Source organism: Cetorhinus maximus, chromosome 14, assembly GCF_964194155.1.
Source record: "Cetorhinus maximus chromosome 14, sCetMax3.hap1.1, whole genome shotgun sequence".
Classification (NCBI taxonomy): domain Eukaryota; kingdom Metazoa; phylum Chordata; class Chondrichthyes; order Lamniformes; family Cetorhinidae; genus Cetorhinus; species Cetorhinus maximus.
Window position 1 is genome coordinate 63471587 of NC_135892.1, and position 22453 is coordinate 63494039.

The 22453-nt window shown below is 42.1% G+C and overlaps 1 protein-coding gene across 5 annotated transcripts in view; it reads left to right on the forward strand.

Annotated features, from left to right (window-relative positions):
- Nucleotides 1–22453, forward strand: part of nrxn1a (neurexin 1a) — a 1849731-nt gene that overhangs the window by 1364216 nt on the left and 463062 nt on the right. For all 5 annotated transcript variants that reach the window (XM_078556994.1, XM_078556995.1, XM_078556996.1 and 2 more), the window contains one exon: nucleotides 16529–16710. In XM_078556994.1, the coding sequence (XP_078413120.1) occupies nucleotides 16529–16710 (182 nt within the window). The remainder of the gene's footprint in view (nucleotides 1–16528; nucleotides 16711–22453) is intronic.

The window sequence follows — 22453 nt, forward strand, 5'->3', positions numbered from 1 at the left end:
ATAGCACAGCACCCACTTAGCACCTGTTTTCACCCTTTTCCCCAAAATAAACCCTCAAGGCGTTTTTCAAGTGAAATGCTGATAAATTCAGCTTGAGGTATACGTTTTCTTAAGTGCTTGACAATTATTCAGCATTGTGAGTAATTGCATAAAGCTTTATTTTAGAGCTTTCATGAAGATTAAAGAATTTTAAGTCATAAAGTCATATTTCAGCAGTTATAAGTAAAAGTGATCATGGATAGTTATATTGCCTTCCATAAAGAATCTGACGAGCTCCCACATTAAACTGAACATTTATGGAAGCCTTATAACATCACAATAGCATATGTACACAGATCACAGTGACAACACATTTTTAATTAAAAATGATAACTATTTTAACATGGAGAGGAAGTATCATTCTTTGTTTAATTGAGCTTGTAATCGTTCTTGCTTCTTTTGACAATGATGAGTCTTACTCTTAAGATTTGACATCTGCAAAGGTCTGTGATCTGTACATATTTATGGTGTTCCAGGTTTTACAGACTGAGACTGTGTGTGGAGAGACTGCGGGAAGTCATATTTCTGGAAAGTCAATTCTGGAAGATTGATTTAATGACTTGCCTTGCAAAGCTCTTTAATAGAGAGCTGGTGATTAAATAGCAGAAGACTGGCAGAAGTCATGTGTAGGAAGTAACAGCAATTCAGCAGGTGGCATGCTGTGGAAGAATCTAGTGGAAAGGATGGAGAGCACGAATTGTAAATGATGAGTACTAAAGGAATTACTGAGCTGATAAAATAAATGCTGTTTCTAGCTTCCATGCCCTGACTGGATAACAAAATACCTGGGGTGTCTGGATGCTGCTTGAAAGCATGTATGTTAGAAGCAGAGTTGGACCGAAATAGTTTTTCTTGCATAACTTAGCCTCAGAAGAAAATTATAATTGAAGTAGATGTTACACCTTGGCAGCTGAGGCAGTTTCTCACCAATAAAGAAAGCACGGCTGTTATATAGTAATAGTATCAAAATATGCGCGGTGCACTCTGCTGGGCAGTCTGATCAATCTGGCCTACCAGCATATCCTATCTCCTATTGGGCGCACCCTACCTCTGTAATCAATTGGCTAAAATTTGTATTAAATTTGTCTCTTGGCAATTGGAATATGATTCCTGGAAACCAACGTGGCTTTCTTCATCAGAGAAACTCCAGGAGCCACTGCACAGCCCCGAGCATGTTTAGATATATGCTCACGTTTGACTGCTTCCTTAGGAGAGAAAGTTATTGAAGCAACAATGCAGTCCCTCCCATCTCAAAATATGCAGGACTCTGTTAGACTTAGTCTATCTTCTGACCCTCAATGCCCATGGCACGAACTCTCGAATATCATGGCCTATTACTGATTTCTGAATATTATTTGTATGGACTGCTTGCTCTTGATCTTTCTGTTACTTTTGTTCAAATTTACTAGTGCCAAAGCTTTTATTTCATTGTGTTGATGTCATTTTTTTTGCTGATTTGCTGCAACCAAGTTCTGAATAAAAACGAAGCTTTTGTCTGCTCTGTGGAAAGAAAAGAAAGAAATCGCACATATGCAAGCTTTTCACATCTTCAATATGTAGTCACTGTTGTGCAGAAAAACATAGCAACCAGTTTAAAGTCTCACAAACAGCAATGAGATAAGTGGCAGATTAATCTATTTTATAGTGTTATCCCTCACACTATTGAGATCAGAATTTATTACATCACTATTCTAATTTAATATTTCCAAATGACTCAAAAATGTAAAATGCTCTACTTCACTTGGGTTTTCTTCTCTTTCAATTTAAAGGCTTTGAAAACTTAAGCCTTGCTCCACTGAATCACTTCTTTATTCTTTAAATCTTTGTGGCATCCTACTGTAGGCCTGGGATGTTCATCTTGCAGCCTTGGTTATGATTTGGTTGTTCATGATGTGATTAAATGTTTGAATAAATCTGCTGCTATAAAAGCATTGCAGTGAAAGAAATTGTTTTATGTGGCGAACCAAAAGCAATAACGAAGCTGCAAATGTTGAAACTATGTAATAGAAAATGCTAAAACAATTCTCTTCTGGAAAGAGGAAAGGACAACTGTCAGTTTGGTTCATATGGGAATATTCTCCCCTTCAATTCAGGAGCTCGTGGATTCAAGATTCATTCTAGAACACAGGCAGAATTTAAGGGGTTCCCGACATAGGTTTTGCCCACTGGCTGGAGCTTCTGTGGGAAACCCGACTCATTTACTTGGGGAAGGTCCAACCGAATTAAGTGCCTCTCAGGCACTTAACTGGCCAGCATCAGGCCTTTCCCACAATTTAGGACCCCAGAAGTACAAATCCCTCTGTGATGTCTTCTGGTTCCCATAATCACACCTCAGACTCAAAATGCTGGAGCTTCGTTGAGGGTACTTCTTTCAGCTCTCCTTGTGGCTGGTGGACTGGTAGATTAATACAGTGCTATTCGGCACCTGCCTGCAATGCAGGAATAAAAGTAGCACCTCAGGATATATATTCACATAACAATTAGTTCTTAGTTATTTATGACTAATATAATATAACATCCCTCTTTCTTTAAAAGATGTTTACCTTTTTAATGCCATGATCAGTATAACTGTTCCAATCATTAGTTTTCTTTTAACTAAAGAAAATTAACAACTGACTGAAATAAATACACTGAACGCCTCATCTCTGTTATAACTTGTTTTCATTTCTTAAAATATTATTCATGGTATCACTTAGGTGGCAGTTTGTTGTGCCTCCATTTTGTAGATTTGCCGTTCATCACTCTCAGTGGTGAGTTGGCATGCTACACAGTCAGATGTTTTGTATATTGCTCTTGGTGTTGTAGGACTTGTGCTTGATATTGCTGATGCTGTATCATTTGCTGGCGACGTTGTTGATGCTGCACTGCTTGTTGGTGATGCTGCTGATGTTTCACTGCTTAGTGATGTTGCTGGTGTTGCTGATCTTTTCTGCTTATTCAGCTCAGGTGTATGTCGAATTTGGACTCTGTTCCTTCTCATTTGCATACCAGTTTCGGTTTCAATGATGTATGACCTTGCAGTTTCAGCTTCCCCAACAACTTTTGCTGGATTCCAGGTTTTCATGGTTGGATCCTTTACATATACAGTTTGTCCTTTCACAGCAGCTCAGACAGGGATTTAGCGTGCCTGTTGAAGTGTTGACCTCCTTCTACCTGTTCATCTGCCAGTTGTTGACTTACTTGCGCCTGGTCACTTGGAGGGAGTATCTTGCTCAGCAGAGTTGACTTATACTTTCTCCAATTCAACAGTTCTGCAGGTGATTTCATGTCTCTCTTGAGAGGTGTTGGTAGGAGTGACAATAAGACAAGGTTTGGGTTTTCCTTTGTCTCTTGGCATTTTATGAGATTTCCTTTTACCATCTGTAAGTATCTTTCTATAAATCTGTGTCTCCAAGGGTAATGTGGTGATGAGGTAATGATGTTGAACCCATCCTTAAATTTGCTAGAGATAATTTGGGTTCCATTGTCACATATTATTCTTTCAGGAATCCCTTTCTTGGCGAACAAAACTTTTACTGCTGAGCTGATTGTTGTAGCTCTCAAATCTTTCATCTTTCAGATAAAAGGAAACTTTGAGTAGTAATCTGCAACTAAGAGATTCCATTCTTGATTGTGTTTGAATAAATCAGCTCCCACAGTATGCCTGGGCATCGCTGGATCCCTGGACTCTGGTGGATGAGGTCAAGTGGGGGAGGTGGGGGGTGGGGTGGGGGGGGGGGGGTGGTTCGCAGGAGGGGTTTGGCAGGAGTTTCAGAAGAAAGAGCAGGGATGTGGATTTCAGCACCCCCATCCCACCCCCTTGCCCCACCCCACCTTCCTGATGACAGGCCCCTTAATTGGCACTAGTGCCTGACAACAAGGGATTCACCCCCCACACCCTCCGGGCAGGGTGCTGACAAACCCAACAGAGTTTGCTGATTGGCCTTTGGGAGGCATGGGAAAGCTGTGCAACTCTTGATCCTTTAATCCTTGAGCCACCACTAAATTCCTGTGGCACATGGATAATTGGTGTCAATTGGCTCATTAATGAGCCTAATTGACATCCTGCCACGAGCGGGTCAACCTCTCACATGAGCCCCTTTCCCACCTCTGACTTAATAGCAGGAGGTTTACCCGCTGCTGGAAGACTGACACCCGGGCTCTCCTGTGCCATGTTTCCCACGCAATGTACCAGATTAAATTCCACCCACATAAACTAACCTAATACTTCAGTGCAGTACTGAAAGAGTGCAGCATTGTTGGATGAGACATTAAACTGAGGCCCAGTCTGCTTGCTCAGGTAGGTGTAACAGATCCCATTCAAATAATTCCTTTTAATCTCTATTGTTGATTGGGGCATTGCAATTTTAAACGTATGGTTTATTGTTTATAGCCCAAATAAAATCATCCTAATTTACATATTTTGCACCCTTTAGCATTTTTACATAAACTGAATCATATTTGCCTCAATTTTTTTTCTCCAGAAAATAAGTTCATGTGAGGACATTTTCATGCTGATGCCCAACAAAATTCAAGTACTCTGGCAAGCACATCAGAAAGAGGTTATTATTGACTGATTTAATATCTATAAGCATTAGGAAAAATGGTTTATTTTCAGGGCATACAAAAATAAAATAAATAGAATTCAGTCTCTATTCTACACAACGCTGCCCTAAGGAATTCTATCACCAGTATACTTGTAGTCATTTCATATTGTATATGTAGATTGCATTACTTTACCTCACCCTCGAGATTATGAACATAATCCAAGGAATTCTGCTTTCCAACTGAACCAAATATGGCAGTTGTATTCATCGGGAAGATGGGAAAAATAATGTTAGACACAAAATGATAAAATAGCATTATGAGCTTTGCCTTTATCATCCATCTATATTTTTGCAAAAACTTGAATCTTTATAAAAGCATTTTCTATTTTTTGTAGAATACACCCCTGCAACATTTGTACCAATGGGGAATCCATGGGTTTTCAAGCATGTTTTATGGACAAGCGCAACTGCTATTGCTTGATTATTCCTGCAACCATCAAATCTTTCATAACCTGGCGAGGAGTGATCTGACTGGCTGTTCACTTCATGCTAATTTTTACAATTGTCAGTACATAGCCGCTTAAATCTTCAGAGCATTTGTTGGGGGATATACAGAGCAGAGAAAAGAAAATGTTCCCTTAATGAATCACCTACTCTACCTACAATGTTATGACATGATTAGTGAGCCTTGTTGCTCACTCCCATTGGGCTGTCATACATTGATAAACATAAGGCACATGAAAGTCAAAAAGAATTTATTCATTGTGTTTTGCTTCAATGAAGGTGTCAAGCAAAATAATCATGAATTTTTATGTCTTGCATGTGATTCACCTTGAATAAAGTATGAGCTGTTCAGAGGTACTTACATTGCACTGTGGCAAAATGTTTGTTGAGTTGTGACATAAATGCTCCAACTAATATTCAATGGGCTGAATTTTGCCATCGGCAAGCAGGAGGCGGGGCCCGCTCGCCGACGTGCAAAATGACGCAGGATGACGTTGGGGGTTGCCCCCGACCTCATCCCGCCCCATTTAAATCTTCAGGAAGGCGGGCCCGCAGCAAAATCAGCTGCGGGCCCGCCGATCTGTCAATGGCCAATTGAGGCCAATAACAGGATCATTAAAACAATTAAAGGACCTGCCCGTCCAACCTTAAGGTTGGTGGGCAGGCCAGGACCCCAGCTGGGAATAGAAAAAACATGAAACCTCATCCACTGGCGGGATGATGTTTCATGTCGGGATTTGAAAAGTTTAATAAAGTTTTAGTGTGGATTATGAACATGTCCCATCTCATGTGACATTGTCACATGAAGGGGACATGTTAAGGATTTGTTTCTTCTATTTTTAATGTTTTTAGAACTGTCAGTGATCTCCCTGAGACAGCACTTAGCCTCAGGGAGATGTGCGCTCTTTCGTGCGCATGTGCGAAAGAGCGCACTCTCGCTTTTGCGGAATCCCCCCCCCCCACCTGCACAGAAAGCGAAAAGCGCTTCCTGGCAAACGTCATGCTGGGCGGGACTTAATTGGCCTGCCCACGTAAAATGGTGGCGGTGCCTGTTTCTCCGGCAGGGATCGGCTCCCCGCCCGCTGGAGATTGGGTCGGGCCTGCCCGCCCGGAAGGCAGAAAATTCTGCCTCATGAATTACAACAACAACGTGCATATATATAGATGGTGCAAAAGTGCTTCACAGAGGTATAATAAAAGAATAAATGGTTGTCAGGCCAAAGAAGGAACTCTTTGAGGTTGGAGGTGGTCAAAAATCTGGTTTTAAGGAGGAACTTAACTGAAGAGGGGTGAGTGGCGTTGAGAGGGGTTTATGAAGGGAATTCCAGGTCATGGAGCAGAGATTCAGAGGATGCAAAATTGGGCTCCACAGCACCACTGGTGGCTGTGCTAAGGAACCTGAAGGAGCTAAAAATGGTAGATGATTTACTTTGAGTCACTTTCGGTATGCTCCGCACAGGTCGCCATTGCTTGAAAGGGAAAAGCTTGATGAGCTGTGTGTGCCAAAAGCATACAGAGTGGCCAGATAATGATGTAACCCGGGAGGGGATTTTATGGAGCCTGCAAGAGTGGCAAACATGGTGTCACGAAATTTTGATTTCCCAATGGGTTGAGATGTAGAGATTAAGTTAGCAGCATCTTTGTGGCATTTTGGGTCTCACGCTGTCCTGTGACAGGTTTGTACTTACAGTATATTTGCATCCAGTGAATACTCATTGGCATATAACTTGTTAAAATAAAGTCCAACCAACAAGATAAAGTCAGCAGTGCATGAGAATCTTATGACACCCAGTTCACATTTGTTTAAAGGTGGCATGCACCAGCTGGCTTTGTACAGTTGTGTCTAAGATCAACGGTTTTCCTTGTTGAGCTCTGTGGTACCAGGGAGGAGAGCAGGAGAGTGGCAGCTTGCATGGAGGTTCGGCACCTGCAAGGGTGAGTCGGTGGTGAAGGGGGCATGTGGAGTGGGGTTGGGGGCGTGGAGCAATGGAAGAGGGATCCAAGGAAGGACAGAGTGTTGGCTGAGGTGCATGGAGGAGTGGAGTGGGAAGGTCCTGGCTTCCTGGGTGTGGTGGAGAATAGTCAATGTAAAAAAAATGAGGGTCCTAAAGTGTTGGATCAGTATTGCCCAATAGCTGATCCATTTTCAGAGGGTTGGCTGGCAAGGCTTTGAGTTCACCTACAACATTTCATTTATCCCTGCTTAGAGTGATCTCGGGCATTTTCCTTTACAATGCATTGAAGGGAGGGCCAGCTGAGCCTGCAAGTTCAGCCATGTCCCACAAAGTGGCGAATACTGTACTGGACACTAACATGAACATTCAGTAAAAAGTGAAGAATAAGGAAATGTCCCTAATTCCCCTGAAAACATCAATGTGTGCCAATCATGTAGCATTTAGATCCCTGACTAAGCCAGTTGCAAAAAATAATGGTGATGCACACGTGGGCCAACATTTTCCCCCTGTCGGGGGGGATGAGTGGGAGCGGACGTGGGCAAGCGGGCCTCCGATTGGCTCCCCCAGTCGGGGGGGCGCTGCCATTTTAGGTGGGCGTGCCAATTAAGGCCCGCCCAGTGTGACGTCCGCCAGGAAGTGCTATGTGCTCCCTGTGCAGGCGGGGGGGATAGCTTCAGCCAGGAGTGCGCTCTTTCGCGCATGCGCGTGAAAGAGTGCACAGATCTCCCTGAGGCAAAGTGCTGCCTCAGGGAGATCATCTCCTGTCACATGAGTTGGAACATGTCCAAAGCTTTTATTGAAACCTTTCGTAAAAATTTAAAGACCCTCATGAAACCTGATCCCGCCTATGGATGAGGTTTCACACTTTTTCTGAGGCCCGCCTGGGCTCTAGGCCTGCCCGTCCAACCTTAAATGATGCATCAATTTCATTGGCTGCGCGCCCGCCAGACTGAAAATCTAAATGACGCAGGGTGACATCAGGAGGCACGCCCGACGTATACCTGTGTTATTTTACGCGCCAGAGAACAGGCCCTGCCACCCGCTTGCTGACCGGAAAAACCTGCCCATGAATAAAGTAAGACCAATGTAATGTGAAATATTTACAAGCGAAATTTAAATTTGAAAAGACACCTGTGCCACCTTTGACTGTTTGACAGGAATCTCTTTTCTAGCCACCCATAGCTGCAGCATTATCAGCTGACAGCAGGTTTCATCACCAAGAAGCTTCTCCCCACCCCCCACAGTGGAATTGCATGTGTCTCCCATGCAGCATGCCGGGTGCATGTTACTTAAATACAGTTGTGAAACACGTCAGCGTGATTGCGTGCCAAGGTGCCTGGATGATCCACCGTGGGGGGATGATTCTGGTGAGCTGGTCTTATATTGATATGCAGATGTATTACAATGAAGTTCCCAATGTCCAACATCAGGAAACGCGGCCTGCCACTGATAGGCAGAGCAGGCGATTGCAAACAATTTTTGGCCATCTCGCCATTTGTCCACTCACGTGGCAACACGCTCCGCTGCCAATGGGCACAGAAAATTCCGCCCTTAGTTTCTACATGAGCAGATCCTTCCAGGCCTGAACTGGTGACATCGTTAACACCTTTCAGTTCACCATGCATCACTGCATCAGGAAGGCCACAGAGGCTCTTCACATTAGCAGAGGGGATTTCATAGAATTCTATCTAAACAGGGGGAAGAGAGAGGAACAAATGCATGCCTTTGTCAGGGTAGCAGGATTCCCAATGGTGGCTCAGTAGGTGGCACATCTCAACAAGGAGATGTACCTTAACCGCAAAAGGTTCCACTTCCCTGTGGTCAGTGTGCAAATTCTTAGCCTCTGAAATGACAAAAACCAACGATGGGGCAAAGGAGGAATGTAGAACAGGGAAGAGTCAGAAATGGAGAATTTTGTGAGCATTGTCGGGCTAAAGGATATTACACTGATTGAATAGAACGAAGCATGAAGTGTTTAAAGACAAAGATTAAAATTTTTAATTTGATGCTTTGGGAGACTTGGAGCTCATGTGGGCTGCAAGGACACGGATGATGAGGAGTGGGATTCAGTACAATGTAAGATTTGGACATTAGAGTTTTAGATGAGTTTAAATGAGAGTGGCAGACTACAGAGCATTGGAGTATTTGCAGTTGGAGATGATGGACATAAATGAGGCTTCCTATGTCAGATAACTGAGATGGGGCAGAAAGAGCAATGTTATGTAGGTAGGAAGTGGGTTATTTTTGCAATGGGCTTCTAATTCAAATCAGATTTGAATAAGACATTGAGATTGTTAGCAGTCTGGTTCAGCCTGAGCCAGTGGCCAGAGAATGGCAGAGAATTGGTGATGAGGGCGTTTATGGCAAAGAATGACTTTAGCTCTCCAGATGTTTAACTGGAGTAAAATGTATTTCATCCAAGACTAGATTTCAACCAGCAGTCTGAAAATACCAAGGCAATTGAGAAAGATTGAGAGAGAGAGTGAAGAGGTAGAGCTGGGTGGCATTGACGTACATGTGTGGCCCTCATGTCTGTATATGATGTTTGCCAAGGGGCAACAGTTACATGACGAAAAAGAGATGACTAAGGATAGACCTTTAGGGAACTTCAGAGATAATTGCGTGCGGGCAAATGAGAAGAAAATGCTGGAGTGCTCTGGCTTTGATTGGAAAGGTAGATTCATTATAAATGTATTGAATCAAAAGACAAATTCAGTCAAAGCACATCAAATATTTAATTAATTATGGTATGTGAATAAAATCAATATGACTTGCATCCTCACAAACCCTCAGGGAATGAGCCATGGCAGCTAATAGAGGTTTGTTAAAACTACTAAAGATAAAAGAAGGAATCTTTTCCTGCTGATGTCAAAAAGTTATCTGTAAAAGAAAAGTTTTAGATCTCAGTAGTTACTATGTCAAACAAAAAGAAAGTAAAATGATATATGAAGAAAATCTGCTCATGTGTACTGACTGAAATAGACTTTTAAGTCATCAGTCGGTCATCTCACTCAGCATAGGTAAATTGAATTATCACATATTCTTCCTTCCCATCTGATTTTCTTCATTTACATCTCCTGTCCTTGACTGGCAACTCATGCGTGGGGTATGGTTTTATCTAACCTCAGGGGCATCTGTTTTTAACAGAGGCAGGATGTGGGATGGGCAACCAGCTCAATCCCAGAAGGTGAGGTGACAATTTAAATATAGCAGTGGGGCTGCATATATCATACTTAACCGCGCAGGCTGATTTTTCCAATCATCAAACAACCTGGCAACTAAAGGAGGTGAGGATTGCTGCATATGGGATGTGGGATTTCAGTGTCTTTCTTCTTACCTGCTGGATCCAGTATACCTGCTTCACTAACCCCTGCTATTGGACACCCGCCCCCACCCCCGATCCTTCCGATCTGTCCCCAATGCTTCTGAGCTCCTCCATAAGGTCTGCGTTCTCTCCACACACTCCAGCCTGTGATTATACCTCTGGACTCCGATCTCCCCCTGCTCTAGACATTGACCTTCCCTCTGACCACTGATCTCCAACAACCTCCCAATTTCCAGCCTTTCCTAGCCCTCTTTCCCTCCTCTCCGCTCCCTGTCTACAGCCTGGTGCTGACCCTTTAAGCCTGATTGGTTGTGGCGGGAAAACAGAGATTAGAAATGTTAATCAGGTCCTGCTGTTAAATTTGGCAGGAGCTGCGGAAAACCCATTCTTCAAGGTTTCCCTATGTCAAAGCAAAACCCCCATTCCCCACCACTCCATCCCCACTTCTGAGTTGATGTCCAGCCCTGAATATTGGTGGGCTTATTCAATAGTGGACACCATCACTCCTGAGCCAGAGCCTGGTTGTCTTTCCTTGGTGCTGTCATGTGTTTACTCCAATAGGGTTTAGTAGGAAGCGATCGTGAGTTATAACGCTGCACAATCATCCCCTTTTCCAGCTGGAGATATTATAGCCACTTTATATTTTCATCCACTCAAAATGGAACCTGTATTGAATTCTGAAAACATGGCAAATCATTTTGGAACAGTAAAAACAGATCTCTTTGTTCAAAGATTCTGACATGAATTCCTTTTGAACACCCAGGCCTGATATTTATTCAGGGCCATGAAGGGTGTAGAGAGTAGGATTTCTGAATGGAGAACTTGAAAGTACAGGTTCCTGGATGTCCTGCTTTCTCAACAGATTTCACGCCTGATGGACTGGCTGTCTCTTGAGCAAATGGGAAAGCAGCTGAGGAGCAAATGCCAGGTGTGTAGGAGATTGCAGGGTTTTCAGGAGGCTGAGCATTTGGAGATCACCAGGCTGGGGCTTGTGGTATGGAGGATTTTCTAAAGACCTTTGTTAAGATGCTCCATTATAGACAAATGGAAAAGGTCAGAAAATGCAGAGTCAGGGGACAAGGGGGCCGAATGGATTGTTAGCTGGCTTCAAGACAGAAAGCAGAAAATGGGAGTAAAGGGTAGTAATTTAGAGTGGCTGAATGTGGGAAGTGGTGTTGTACAAGGATCAGTGCTGGAACCACTGCTGTTAACAATTCACATTAACAATTTGGACCTTGAAATCAACAACATAATTTCTAAATCTGCGATGACACCAAGGGCTGGATTTTCAGGCCTTGCCAACATCCTGGCATGTTGCCAATTAAGCTCATTAATGTGTCCTTAACAAGGCTCTTAAAGGAGGCCGCCTGGGATTTTTTATTCAGCCTCCAGTTTACTGACATTATGGCGCAGTCGGGCACCCAGCAGCAGGCCATGGGAGGCCAGTGCCCAAGGCAGGCTTATAGGTCCTCCCTGCCTGCTTGGGTACAGGTGCAGCCAAAAGTCTCGCTGTCAAGCGATTCCCTCTGCCCCTCCTCACCGCCCCCCCCCCCCCCCCCCCCCCCCCCCTACCAGCTTCCCTACAGTGATGGTTTGGCTGCTGAATATGCTCTCAACTTTAAAAAGTTGATAAGAGGACGCCTCCATGTTAAAGCTGTTGCTTACCTTCAGCCGGCAGCTCCTCTCAGGCTGGTAGACTTTGGCCCTTCAGCTTTGAGAGCCCACCTACCGTCAATAATTGGACAGGGAGCCTGCCCCCATGCCAGTTAAAAGGGTGCTTCTGTAAAAAATTCAAAGTGATGGTGTGGAAATAGTTCTGACTCCTGTTTTCTTCTCCCAGAGGAAAATCAGCCCCAAATTTGTGGGGCTGGGTGGGGGATGGGGGTTGCTGGGATTGGGGTTCCGGGTTGGGGGGAGGCGGGGGGGAGCCATAGCAATACTAAGGAGGACAACAACAAATTACAGGAGAACAGTAATAAGCTTGCAGAATGGGCAATTAACTACACAGGTAAATATGAGGTTGTACATTTTGGTAGGAAGAAAGGGGGATCACTTATTACCTGAAAGGTGGAGGTCTGGGTGGGGTAAAGGAATAAAGGGGTCTTAGCACCGCAGGTTAACAAGGCCATTAACAAAAAACAAACTAAGTACTAGGCTTTATTCCTAGAGGGTTAGGATTGAAAAGTAGGGAAGTTATGTTAAACCTGTATCAAACCTTGGTTAGATCACAGTTGCAGTACTGCATGAAAAACTGGTCCCCATATTATTAAAAGGATACAGGGACACTGGAGAGGATTCAGGGAAGCTTTACATATTATTAAAGGATACAGGGATACTGGAGAGGGTTCAGGGAAGCTTTACATGGGTGATACCAGAAATTAGTGTGTATACATAGCAGGAAAGGGTGATCAGGCTAGGTCTCTTAACTGTTGAAAAAGGGAAGGCCGAAGTATAACCCAATATAGAGGTCTTTAATATTATGAAATGTTTTGGTAGAGTGGATGCAGAGAGAATATTTCCACTTGTGGGGAAGAGCTTAATGAGAAGTCATCAAAATAGTCACCAAGAAATACAATAGGGAATTCAAAGAAACCTTTTTACCCAAAGAGTTGTGAGAATGTGGAATGTGCTACCACAGGGAATGATTCAAGAATAGTACAAGATGCATTTAAGGGGAAGATGGCCAAGCATATGAATGAGAAGAGAATAGAAGTTTATGGTGATAGATTTAGATAAGGAAACGTGGGATGAGGCTCGAGTGGAACATTATCGCCAGCATGTTTTGCTTGCGTTGAATAGCCTGTTTCTATGTTGTATACCCTATAAATGCAACCCTATGCAGGTAAAACCAGAAGTGGGCAAATTGGAGAGGGTTGGGGTCAGGTTTGAGATTTTTTTTATCTCCCACTGGCCCTCAATTCACCCACCTTTGATGGTTAAAATATTCCTTGTCCCCCTCTCCAATTGCAGCAGTAAGCACTCTTGGGACACATTTCTTAGATATATACAGTGTAAGGCTCCTTTTACACCAACACTCTACCTCTAATTCAACTCTTAAAGATGACCTTCCATTTTCCACACCAATCATGCTGTAGCTTCTTTGAGTGTGGTAGTCAATTAAGTGCCGTTCGGTGTTGAATTAGGGATATTTTCATATTGTGGACTCATGCCTAATAAAAACTGGACTAAGACGATCCATGCTCATTTCACATAGAACTGTTAAAGGCAGCAAAGTGAGGAGCCTTTCAGCCACTCTGTAGGCTGAATTTGAAAGATCCTGGAGGTGAAAGGCAGATGTCCAACTCACTGCACCTGCCAAGTGCTCAGTGACCTGTTCATTCCAAGCCTTTTGTATATTCTATTTTTGAAATGTGCTTTGGCATTTACTAAGAAATATTGTCAAACTCTGCTTCCATTTAATAACTGGAACTCAGTTTTTGATAGGTCTTCACTAGTGTCATGAATGAGACATAAACAGCTCATTCTCATTGATTCCCTTTAGTGTACTGAGTCACAACAGTACATGGCGAGGTCAGAGCCACAGCTGTTTGCCAGGAAGGTCTGCATTTGCTACAAAACAAAACATAACACAACCTATATTGCAAACATTTGTGAATAATGCTCTAAGATTATCAAAAGAACAATGTATAAGTATGATATTTTATAGATAACTTATTTCCCATAGGCAGAAGCAACCAAGTTAATAAAGAGCCTGTGAAATTGTTTTTTTCACATTTTAAGCTTTGGGTTTGATAGGGGTGCTGACGGCATCAGTGGCACAGGGCTTGCGTGCACCATTGTATTGAACTGTAGAGTGGTAAGATGTGGGTTCTTTTCTGTTATTTGCCACATTCACATGGAAAACTCTGGGGAGATGCTGAACCATGCAAAACACTTCTCTTGAGGGATAGAGAAAAATAGAAGGGTGAGTTGTCCCACCCCTGTCTCACGCACATTCAAGCAGCTAGTACTAGGTTGTCCATCTGCTTGCCCTCTCAGATAGGGAACTGAATATAGAATCTGGAGAACAAATTGAATGAAAATATTTGGAAAATACAGGGGGAAAGATCCAATTTCAAATCACTGTTCTAATTACTTCCTTCAAAATTTCACTACACAACAATAAAACTGCAAATAAATGGTTCTGTAGTTTGGCATAGATTGCAATCTCCTGGAGATTTAAAACTGTGAGCATCCTTTACCCCTGTGTCAATTTGACCATTAAATATTGATTGAGAATTCCACCTTAACACCAACCCCCCTTCCATGTCCATAGGTCCAACAATTAGGCTGGGCGAAGTACATTTTTCTCTTTGTCACCGAATGGTGCCCCATGCAGCATTTTCCAAAGATCTTACAGGAATGGATCTCATGCAAGTGGTACAAATGATTTTTGATGAATCCTTTATATGCACGTCAGATCCTTAAATCTGTCTCATCTGAAACCAGAAAAAAGTAGTTGATATAGCAAATTGTAGCCACAACTACAAAACCAGGTCTAACATGAGTGGCCAGATGTAACAGCAAACAGCAATTGATCAAATATAAAAGCAAATTACTGTGGATGCTGGAAATCTGAAATAAAAACAGAAATGTTAAAGTTCGAGTCCATATGACCTTTCTTCAGAGCTCTGAAGAGGAGTGGTACGGACTCAAAACATTAATTCTGTTTTGTTTTCCACAGATGCTGCCAGACCTGCTGAGTTTTTCCAGTATTCTCTGTTTTTATTTCAGCAATCGATCAAAATTGGATCTACATTTTGCCCAATGGAAGCGGTGCATGGGTGGAGTTAAAATTGCCTGAGTCCATTTTCTGTCCTTAGGGTGCACCATTTCTGCCCAGTGACATCTCACCTTTACTGATATTGAAGCCAGCTTGGGACTTTGCTGTAAGCTGAGTGGGGCCTGAGTTTAAACCAAATTTTGACATAATTAGTACAGAAGCAGAATTTTAACTTGTGCATTCGGGAGGCCCACATAAAATCCATCATGACAGCTGAACCATATGGAGGGATTTGCAGGGTGGCTTGAAGAGGCCACAGAAAGTTTCTGAAGTGCTACTTTTAGGTGGGGTATTTGAGGACCAAGAGGAGCAGGATGCTCCATTGGCTCCCACCAGAAGTACTTCCCCAGCTTCCTCAGTCCTGTAGTGCCTCTCCCTCCCTTGACTGACATTGTCTAGGCTGCCCCACTCCAACACCCACCAGCCACCCTTACTTTCTGTCAGAGATCATTGCCAGTACCCCAGCACCTGGCTCAATTCTCATTCCTGCCCAGAGTTTCAATGACACATTTAAATAATTTCCTTTCTTGTCGAACTGACCACGTACTTCAGACCTCCTGCATACCAGTCTGTCCCGAGTTAAATTCAACCCCCTTGTGTTTAGCTGTTGACTCCAAAGAGGAAGTGGGTTTTAGGAGAACAAATTAGTTATCTGAAAGATTTCTTTGTTGGCAAATTCTGGGCTGAGATCTCTTACAAATGCAGGAGGTAGTTAACATTTATTTGTTTATGTGCCATACTGATCATAAATCAGTAGGAGATGATCAGCCAATTTGAATCACTGTGTGACACCACAGGGGTATCTACATTTTCATCTGATTTATAATCATATAAGTGCATGATGAGGTATTTGTATCCATTATGTTTATGCTGCTTAGTGTTTTTAGACTCGTAGAACACAAAACCAATCTGCCTGTGGCATTCATAGTTCATTAGGCATCCCTGCCTGAGGTGACTTGCTAACACCATGCAGAAGTTGGATTTCTTTATGATAGATGGAAGACAATGAGTTACATATCCAAGTGGCTCATCACTATTAGTGTCGAAGAGATCCCATGATAGTTATTTATAACATGAGTTTATTCCATACAATATGTACTAAGTATAGTAGAGCTGACATGACACAGGTAAAAGGTTCATAAAGGGGTTATTGTTCTCAGTGTTACCATAGTAACTCTCTTTTAATCTAGGCAACTAGAGGAATGTACATATTTTATTATGCATTTCAGAATGCAGAACAATGTATTACAAAACATATATATGTATAATATAAGTTGTATTCAGGTATGTTTTTGCATAGATAATTGTGATCCATTGATATCTATATAACCATCTCTGTTCCTATACTGTATATTTAAAAGGCAAACTTCTGAAAATATCTATTTTCTTTCTCCAGCTGGCACAACGTACATCTTTAGCCGTGGCGGTGGACTAATCACTTATACATGGCCCCCCAATGACAGACCAAGTACCCGAGCAGACAGACTGGCTGTGGGATTTGACACACACGTAAAAGATGCCATTTTGGTGCGTGTAGATAGTTCTGTGGGGCTTGGAGACTACCTACAGCTTCACATTGTAAGTAATCAAATACAAATTGAAAATGATTTTCTCTACACAAAAAACCCAGACAAAGCTTGTTATTGTTTTGTTATTGGATCTTATTATTAACAATAATAATGTGTTAACAAGTCCAGATTAAGGTGATTTTACTGTGCACTGAATTTTAGTCTGGATTTATGCTGCAGTTTTTGGGGACGCAAAACTGTGTTCTCACACTTCATGGAAATCTTTTGAAGCTGCTTTTTTATTAGTTTTGTGTCATGCTAGAGATGTTTACACCTGAGGTATGTCTCTCAGATTGGGCAGTCTCAAAAGGAAACCTGCCAGTTCATTAAAGCCTGCCATCAGTTAAAAATCAATCTTCTCTGAGACCAACTTAGTGAATCTGGCATTTTTATTTCAGGGTTGTCACGAGCTGTTTGAGACCCCATATGTCTAAAGCAGGCAGCACTAGTATTGCGCAAAGCAGCTCGAGCTACATGGCCACTTTTAATCACAAAATTCATTTTACATTGACACAAAAGGGACAATATAAATGCAGCATAAATATTCACAAGAATATTGAATGATATAACAAAATTAAGATGGATCACTCTCCCATTTCCAAATTAGTTTGGTTACACCTTAGATCTATGTACACAAAGCTGCAGTGAAACAACTGATTTACTTGCTAATTTTTTTATATTCTACTCATTTAATTCTCTGAACAAAATGACACAATGGAAGACAATTAGTTGTTTTCTCAAGAATTCTTAAGATTGAAAGCTTGATCAATATATATCAACCAGATCTGAAAATTAGTTGAACAAATCATGATAATTTGGTTGTGGCTCAACAATAGTCATGTTACTGCGCTGTATTAACCCTGGATATTGAGAACTTCCACAGCTGTTACAGACATGACTTTGACTACCTTTGATAACTGGTCAATAGCAAACTAGTTTTATGCAAATATTAAGACATTTGTTTAACACTTGAAATTTGGAATGCCATAATATCTGTTTGGACATGCTGCATGCCTGCATCCTGCATTATAATTATGGAAATCAATCTAGCCATACATGAAGTAAGTTGGAAAAATGAACTAAGTTGTCCTGGCATGAAGGTCAGAAAATAGTAAAGATAAAAATTAAATAATCAACAAAATATAAAACAGAGCAGTGATAAATAAATTCAAGTATTGCCCAAAACTCTATACTCCTAATTCCTGACTCCAATTGGGAATTCTTTGGGTTGAATTTAATGCTCTCCCCTGTGGTGAGTTTTGTGATGGGGGCATTTAATCAGATGCAAGGGTGACAGGTGGGGATCCTGCCACCTTCCCACCTCTACCTTGATTAAGTCCTTGGTGGGAAGGCCCGTGGATGACCATTCCACCCAGTCACCAGTTGAGGCCCACTTAAGGGCCTCATTCCACAGCAACTGGTATTAACACTTTGGTGGGCAGGGTGGGGGGAGGGGTGGTCGCCATATGCGGAGCATGACAAGCAGATAGCTTGCAGGTTCCGCAAGGATCCCTCGTTCAAAGGCACTCAGCGCCTCACCGAGGGAACTGGCATCAGGAAGTAGGGTGAGGAACCTGTTCAGAGCCAGAGCCTGCTGGGAGCCACCCTCTGCCCTTGCTGCCCGCCTCTGACTGGCTGGCAGCTCTTGGCAGGCAGGTCGTCTGCTCTGGCGTCCTGGATCCCAGGGAGGTTCTGCCACTATCTAGTTATGAGCCTGATTGGCCCTTAATTCTGCAGGCCTTCCTGAACAGAGACGACACAGGGCTTTTGATGGCTCTTAAGCTGGTGACCGAGACCCCCATAGCCTCCATTATATACCACCCTTTGTCTTTATTCTAATCACATTATTATAAAACTGACTGTTTCAATAGGATATTTAATTTGGAGATATCTATCACAGTGCACTTTGCATTAAAAAAAATAAGAAATAAAGTGAACTATGCAGCCCTCATGTAAATAAATTTGTATACACTTGTCGTATAAAATTGATTTAGTCAGAAAATTTCTGGACTTCTTTTCAACTATGTTCAAACACATTAGTATTCAGCACAAGCACTTTTTCAAATATTTTATATCCATTTCAGTCAAAGCAACTAGCATGGAATCAATAGTTCATACAATACCTCAATTTTCAAAGTATTCACACTACCATACTTTTGTAGCCCATTTTGAAGAAGTGAAATTAAATCTTGAAGGTATCTTTTCCATAATAACAATAACTAAATGTCACATAGGGTAGAATTATCAATATGTTTATGACAGCATATAGGAAATACTGAAGACAAACAGCACTTTAGAGAAACTGCAGTGATCGTGAATACTCTATGACTAAATTGGCGGGGAATTATTGGTCATGTTTAGAAAAAACACCCACTATGATCATCTGCTATAAGGTCATTGCATCATGACTTTCACACAGCGTACCTATATTACATAGGAATGTACATTGCTGTTTGCCAATGAGGGGATGCCTTTTACTAAGTGAATTTTATGTTAATATGTGGCCGCACGATTTGGAGATAGAAATCTGGTTATCTGGCAATGTGCATTTTTAGTTATTAGTGCTAATGTAATGCATAAAGCTACACTAGAAATAAAAGACAGTCAATGGGCTCTATTTTATCAGGTGCTGTGTTGTAAAGTTGTTTGATATTTTGCTGCATCATGGTTTTAATCAATGCAGTTCAATATTTTAGTAAATTGATAATGCTACTTCTACCACAGCAAACTTGTTGTCTCGCTTTGTAACACCAAGGATGGATGGCTCCTCTCTACAGATATTTAAACTAATTTCCTCTTTTACTCTGATACTTCAAAAGTGTTTGCAACTTTATTGAAGAAAATATAGTATCAGTACAAATTCATGCATTGGGCTAAAACACTGAATCCAGCTCAAAATGTTGGATTCAAATTCTCTCTCAGATGGCTGTAAAGGTCCTTTGTAAAATAATTTTAGAATTATCTCCAACTACTTTGCAGGGGTTGCAGGTACAGATTACTGTTTGGTCTGTGATTTGTCATTAATTCAAAAAACCCATCTGAAATTTGCAGCAGGCAGCGCTCTTCTGACATTCAGTTAAAGGACATTCTTTGTCACAATGGTGCGATGTTACTCTGAATTTCCACATCTGACTTGGGAGAGCTTGATACTCATTGGGTGTTAAAAATGGAGAAACCATCCATCCCTGGCTCTGATGCTTGATAAAATCCCAAAATTTGAGTGAAGTTGGGAATTGTACACACAAGAGCAAAGATCATTTCAGAAAGAAAAGTTTATTTATTTTGATTCACTTTTTGCTTTTTAATATTGGGTATTCCCTGGCAAGTGTATACCACCCTAAATGTTGGTTTTACTCATTATTGGAAAAAAGAAAAAATGTCATGTGCTTCAAACAGCTTATTTAATGTGCACTTGTGATAATTTGTTACTATTTTTAAAATGCCTTATTAGTTGTCCCTTATTTGTGTTACAACACCAAGGAAAATCAACTTTCTGTAATGGATGTGATATTATGTAAAAAGCTTTATGTATTTAAACAGCTTAAGTACACAAAATTTTTATCAGTCCTCTGATCATGAATCAATAGTAGGCAGCAATGTTCCATGTTTTGTTATAAATTGTTTATGGTACACGTCTATCCAATGATCAATGCCCCTGGTCAAATTGCTAGAGGTTATTGGTATGATCGCTCCTGGAGTTATTCGTACTCTTGTGCTCACAAGACTTGTATTCTGCTTAATGATCTAACAGTACAACATCATTTAAGTTGTTGCTGTGCTATTTAATTGTGTATATTTGTGTCTGTGTCTGCAACCTGCCTCATTCAGGCAGCACTAACTCCCTTGCACCGTTATCCTGGGAGACTAATGTTATTTGGTTTTGCTTTAGTTTCTCTCCATGGAGCAATTCATGTGAGCATTCCAAGTGCTGTTTTCCTGTTCTCTAATTGCTCGTGTCTCTGCAAAACACCTGGGCCTAGAGTTTCCGCTAGCTTTATCAGCATAATCTGGGTAGAACCATCCAAAGCAGCAGTAAAGATGACAGAAACTCTAGCACAAGTTAAATCAAGTATAAGTTGAGATCCTGCAATCTTTAATACTGGTTTGAGAGCCTTCTTGGCTGAAGCCAGCCTGACCCACAAAATTGGCCATTCCCCTAGATTGAAATAATGAGGATGGCAAGCTTCTCATCCTTCTTTCAAGAGCTCATGGTGGAGGGGGTAACATAGTATGGATAGAGGATTGGTTGGCTAACAGGAAGCAGAGAGTTGGGATAAGTGAGTCTTTTTCAGGTTGGCAGGATGTGACGAGTGGATTGCCACAGGGATCAGTGCTGGAGCCTCACCTATTTGCAATTTATATCAATGGCTTGGCTGAAGGGACCAAATGTATGGTTGCTCAATTTGCGATGACACAATATAGGTAGGAAAGTTGTGAAGAGGACATTAATCTGCAAAGAGACATAGATAGGTTAAGTGAGTGGGCAAAAATTTGGCAGATGGAGTATAATGTGGGAAAATGTGAACTTGTCCACTTTGGCAGGAAGAATAGAAAAGCAGAATGTTATTTAAATAGAGAGAAATTGCAGAATTCTGCAGTACAGAGAGATTTGGGCGTCTTGGTACAGGAATCAGGAAAAGTTAGTATGCAGCAAGTTATTAGGAAGGCAAATAGGATGTTGTAGTTTATTGCAAGGGGAATCAAATATAAAAGTAGGGAAGTTTTGCTACACTTGTGCAGGACGTTGGTGAGACTGCATCTAGAGTACTGTGTACAATTTTGGTCTCCTTATTTAAGAAAGGATATAAATACATTAGAAACAGTTCAGAGAAGGTTCACTCAAAGGATACCTGGGATGAGATGGCGTTATCTTAGAAAGAAAGGTTGTTCAGGCTGGGCCTGTATTCATTGGAGTTTAGAAGATTGAGTGGTGATCTTATTGAAACATGTAAGATCCTGAGGGGATTTGACAGGGTGGATGCTGAAAGGATGCTCTTCCTTCTGAGAGAGACTAGAACTATGGGACACAGTTTTAAAATAAGGGGTATCCTGAAGGTGAGAAGGGCCTGAATATTCAGTTCGGTGTGCGGGGGCGGGCCCCACACGCCGATGTGTAAAATGACGCGCAATGACGTCGGCATGCGTCACGATTTCACCGCGCGTCATTCTGATCCTCAGTTCGGCGGGCGCACACCGGAGTCAGCTTCGCACCCGCCGAACTAACAACGGCCTATTAAGGCCATCAATCAACTAATTAATGTACTTGTCAGGGCTGCCCATCCAACCTTAAGGCTGGTGCGCAGGCGAAGAGCCCAGGCGGCCTTCACATTTTTCATGGAACGTCATCCACGGGCGAGATGAGGTTTCATGAAGGGTTTATTAATTTAATAAAATGTTTCATGTAAATTCATAAACATGTCCCAGCTCATGAGACAATGTCACATGGGTGGACATGTCCAAACAATTTTATTTATTTATTTTTCACATTTTTATCACTTTTCTTAATCTCCCTGAGGCAACTCTGTGCCTCTGGGAGATTTCTGTGCTCTTTCGCGCACCCGACTCTCCCCCCGACCGCATAGGTAGCACTGAGCGTGCGTTGCGCTGGGCGGGCCTTAATTGGCCCGCCCACGTAAAATGGCGGCATGCAGCTGATCACGGGCGGCAATCGGCTGCGCGCCCACCTGTGCCTGCTCCCGCCCAGCCCGCCTGAGGGGGAGAAATTTCTCCCCAAGATCTTTTTTTCTCTCTGA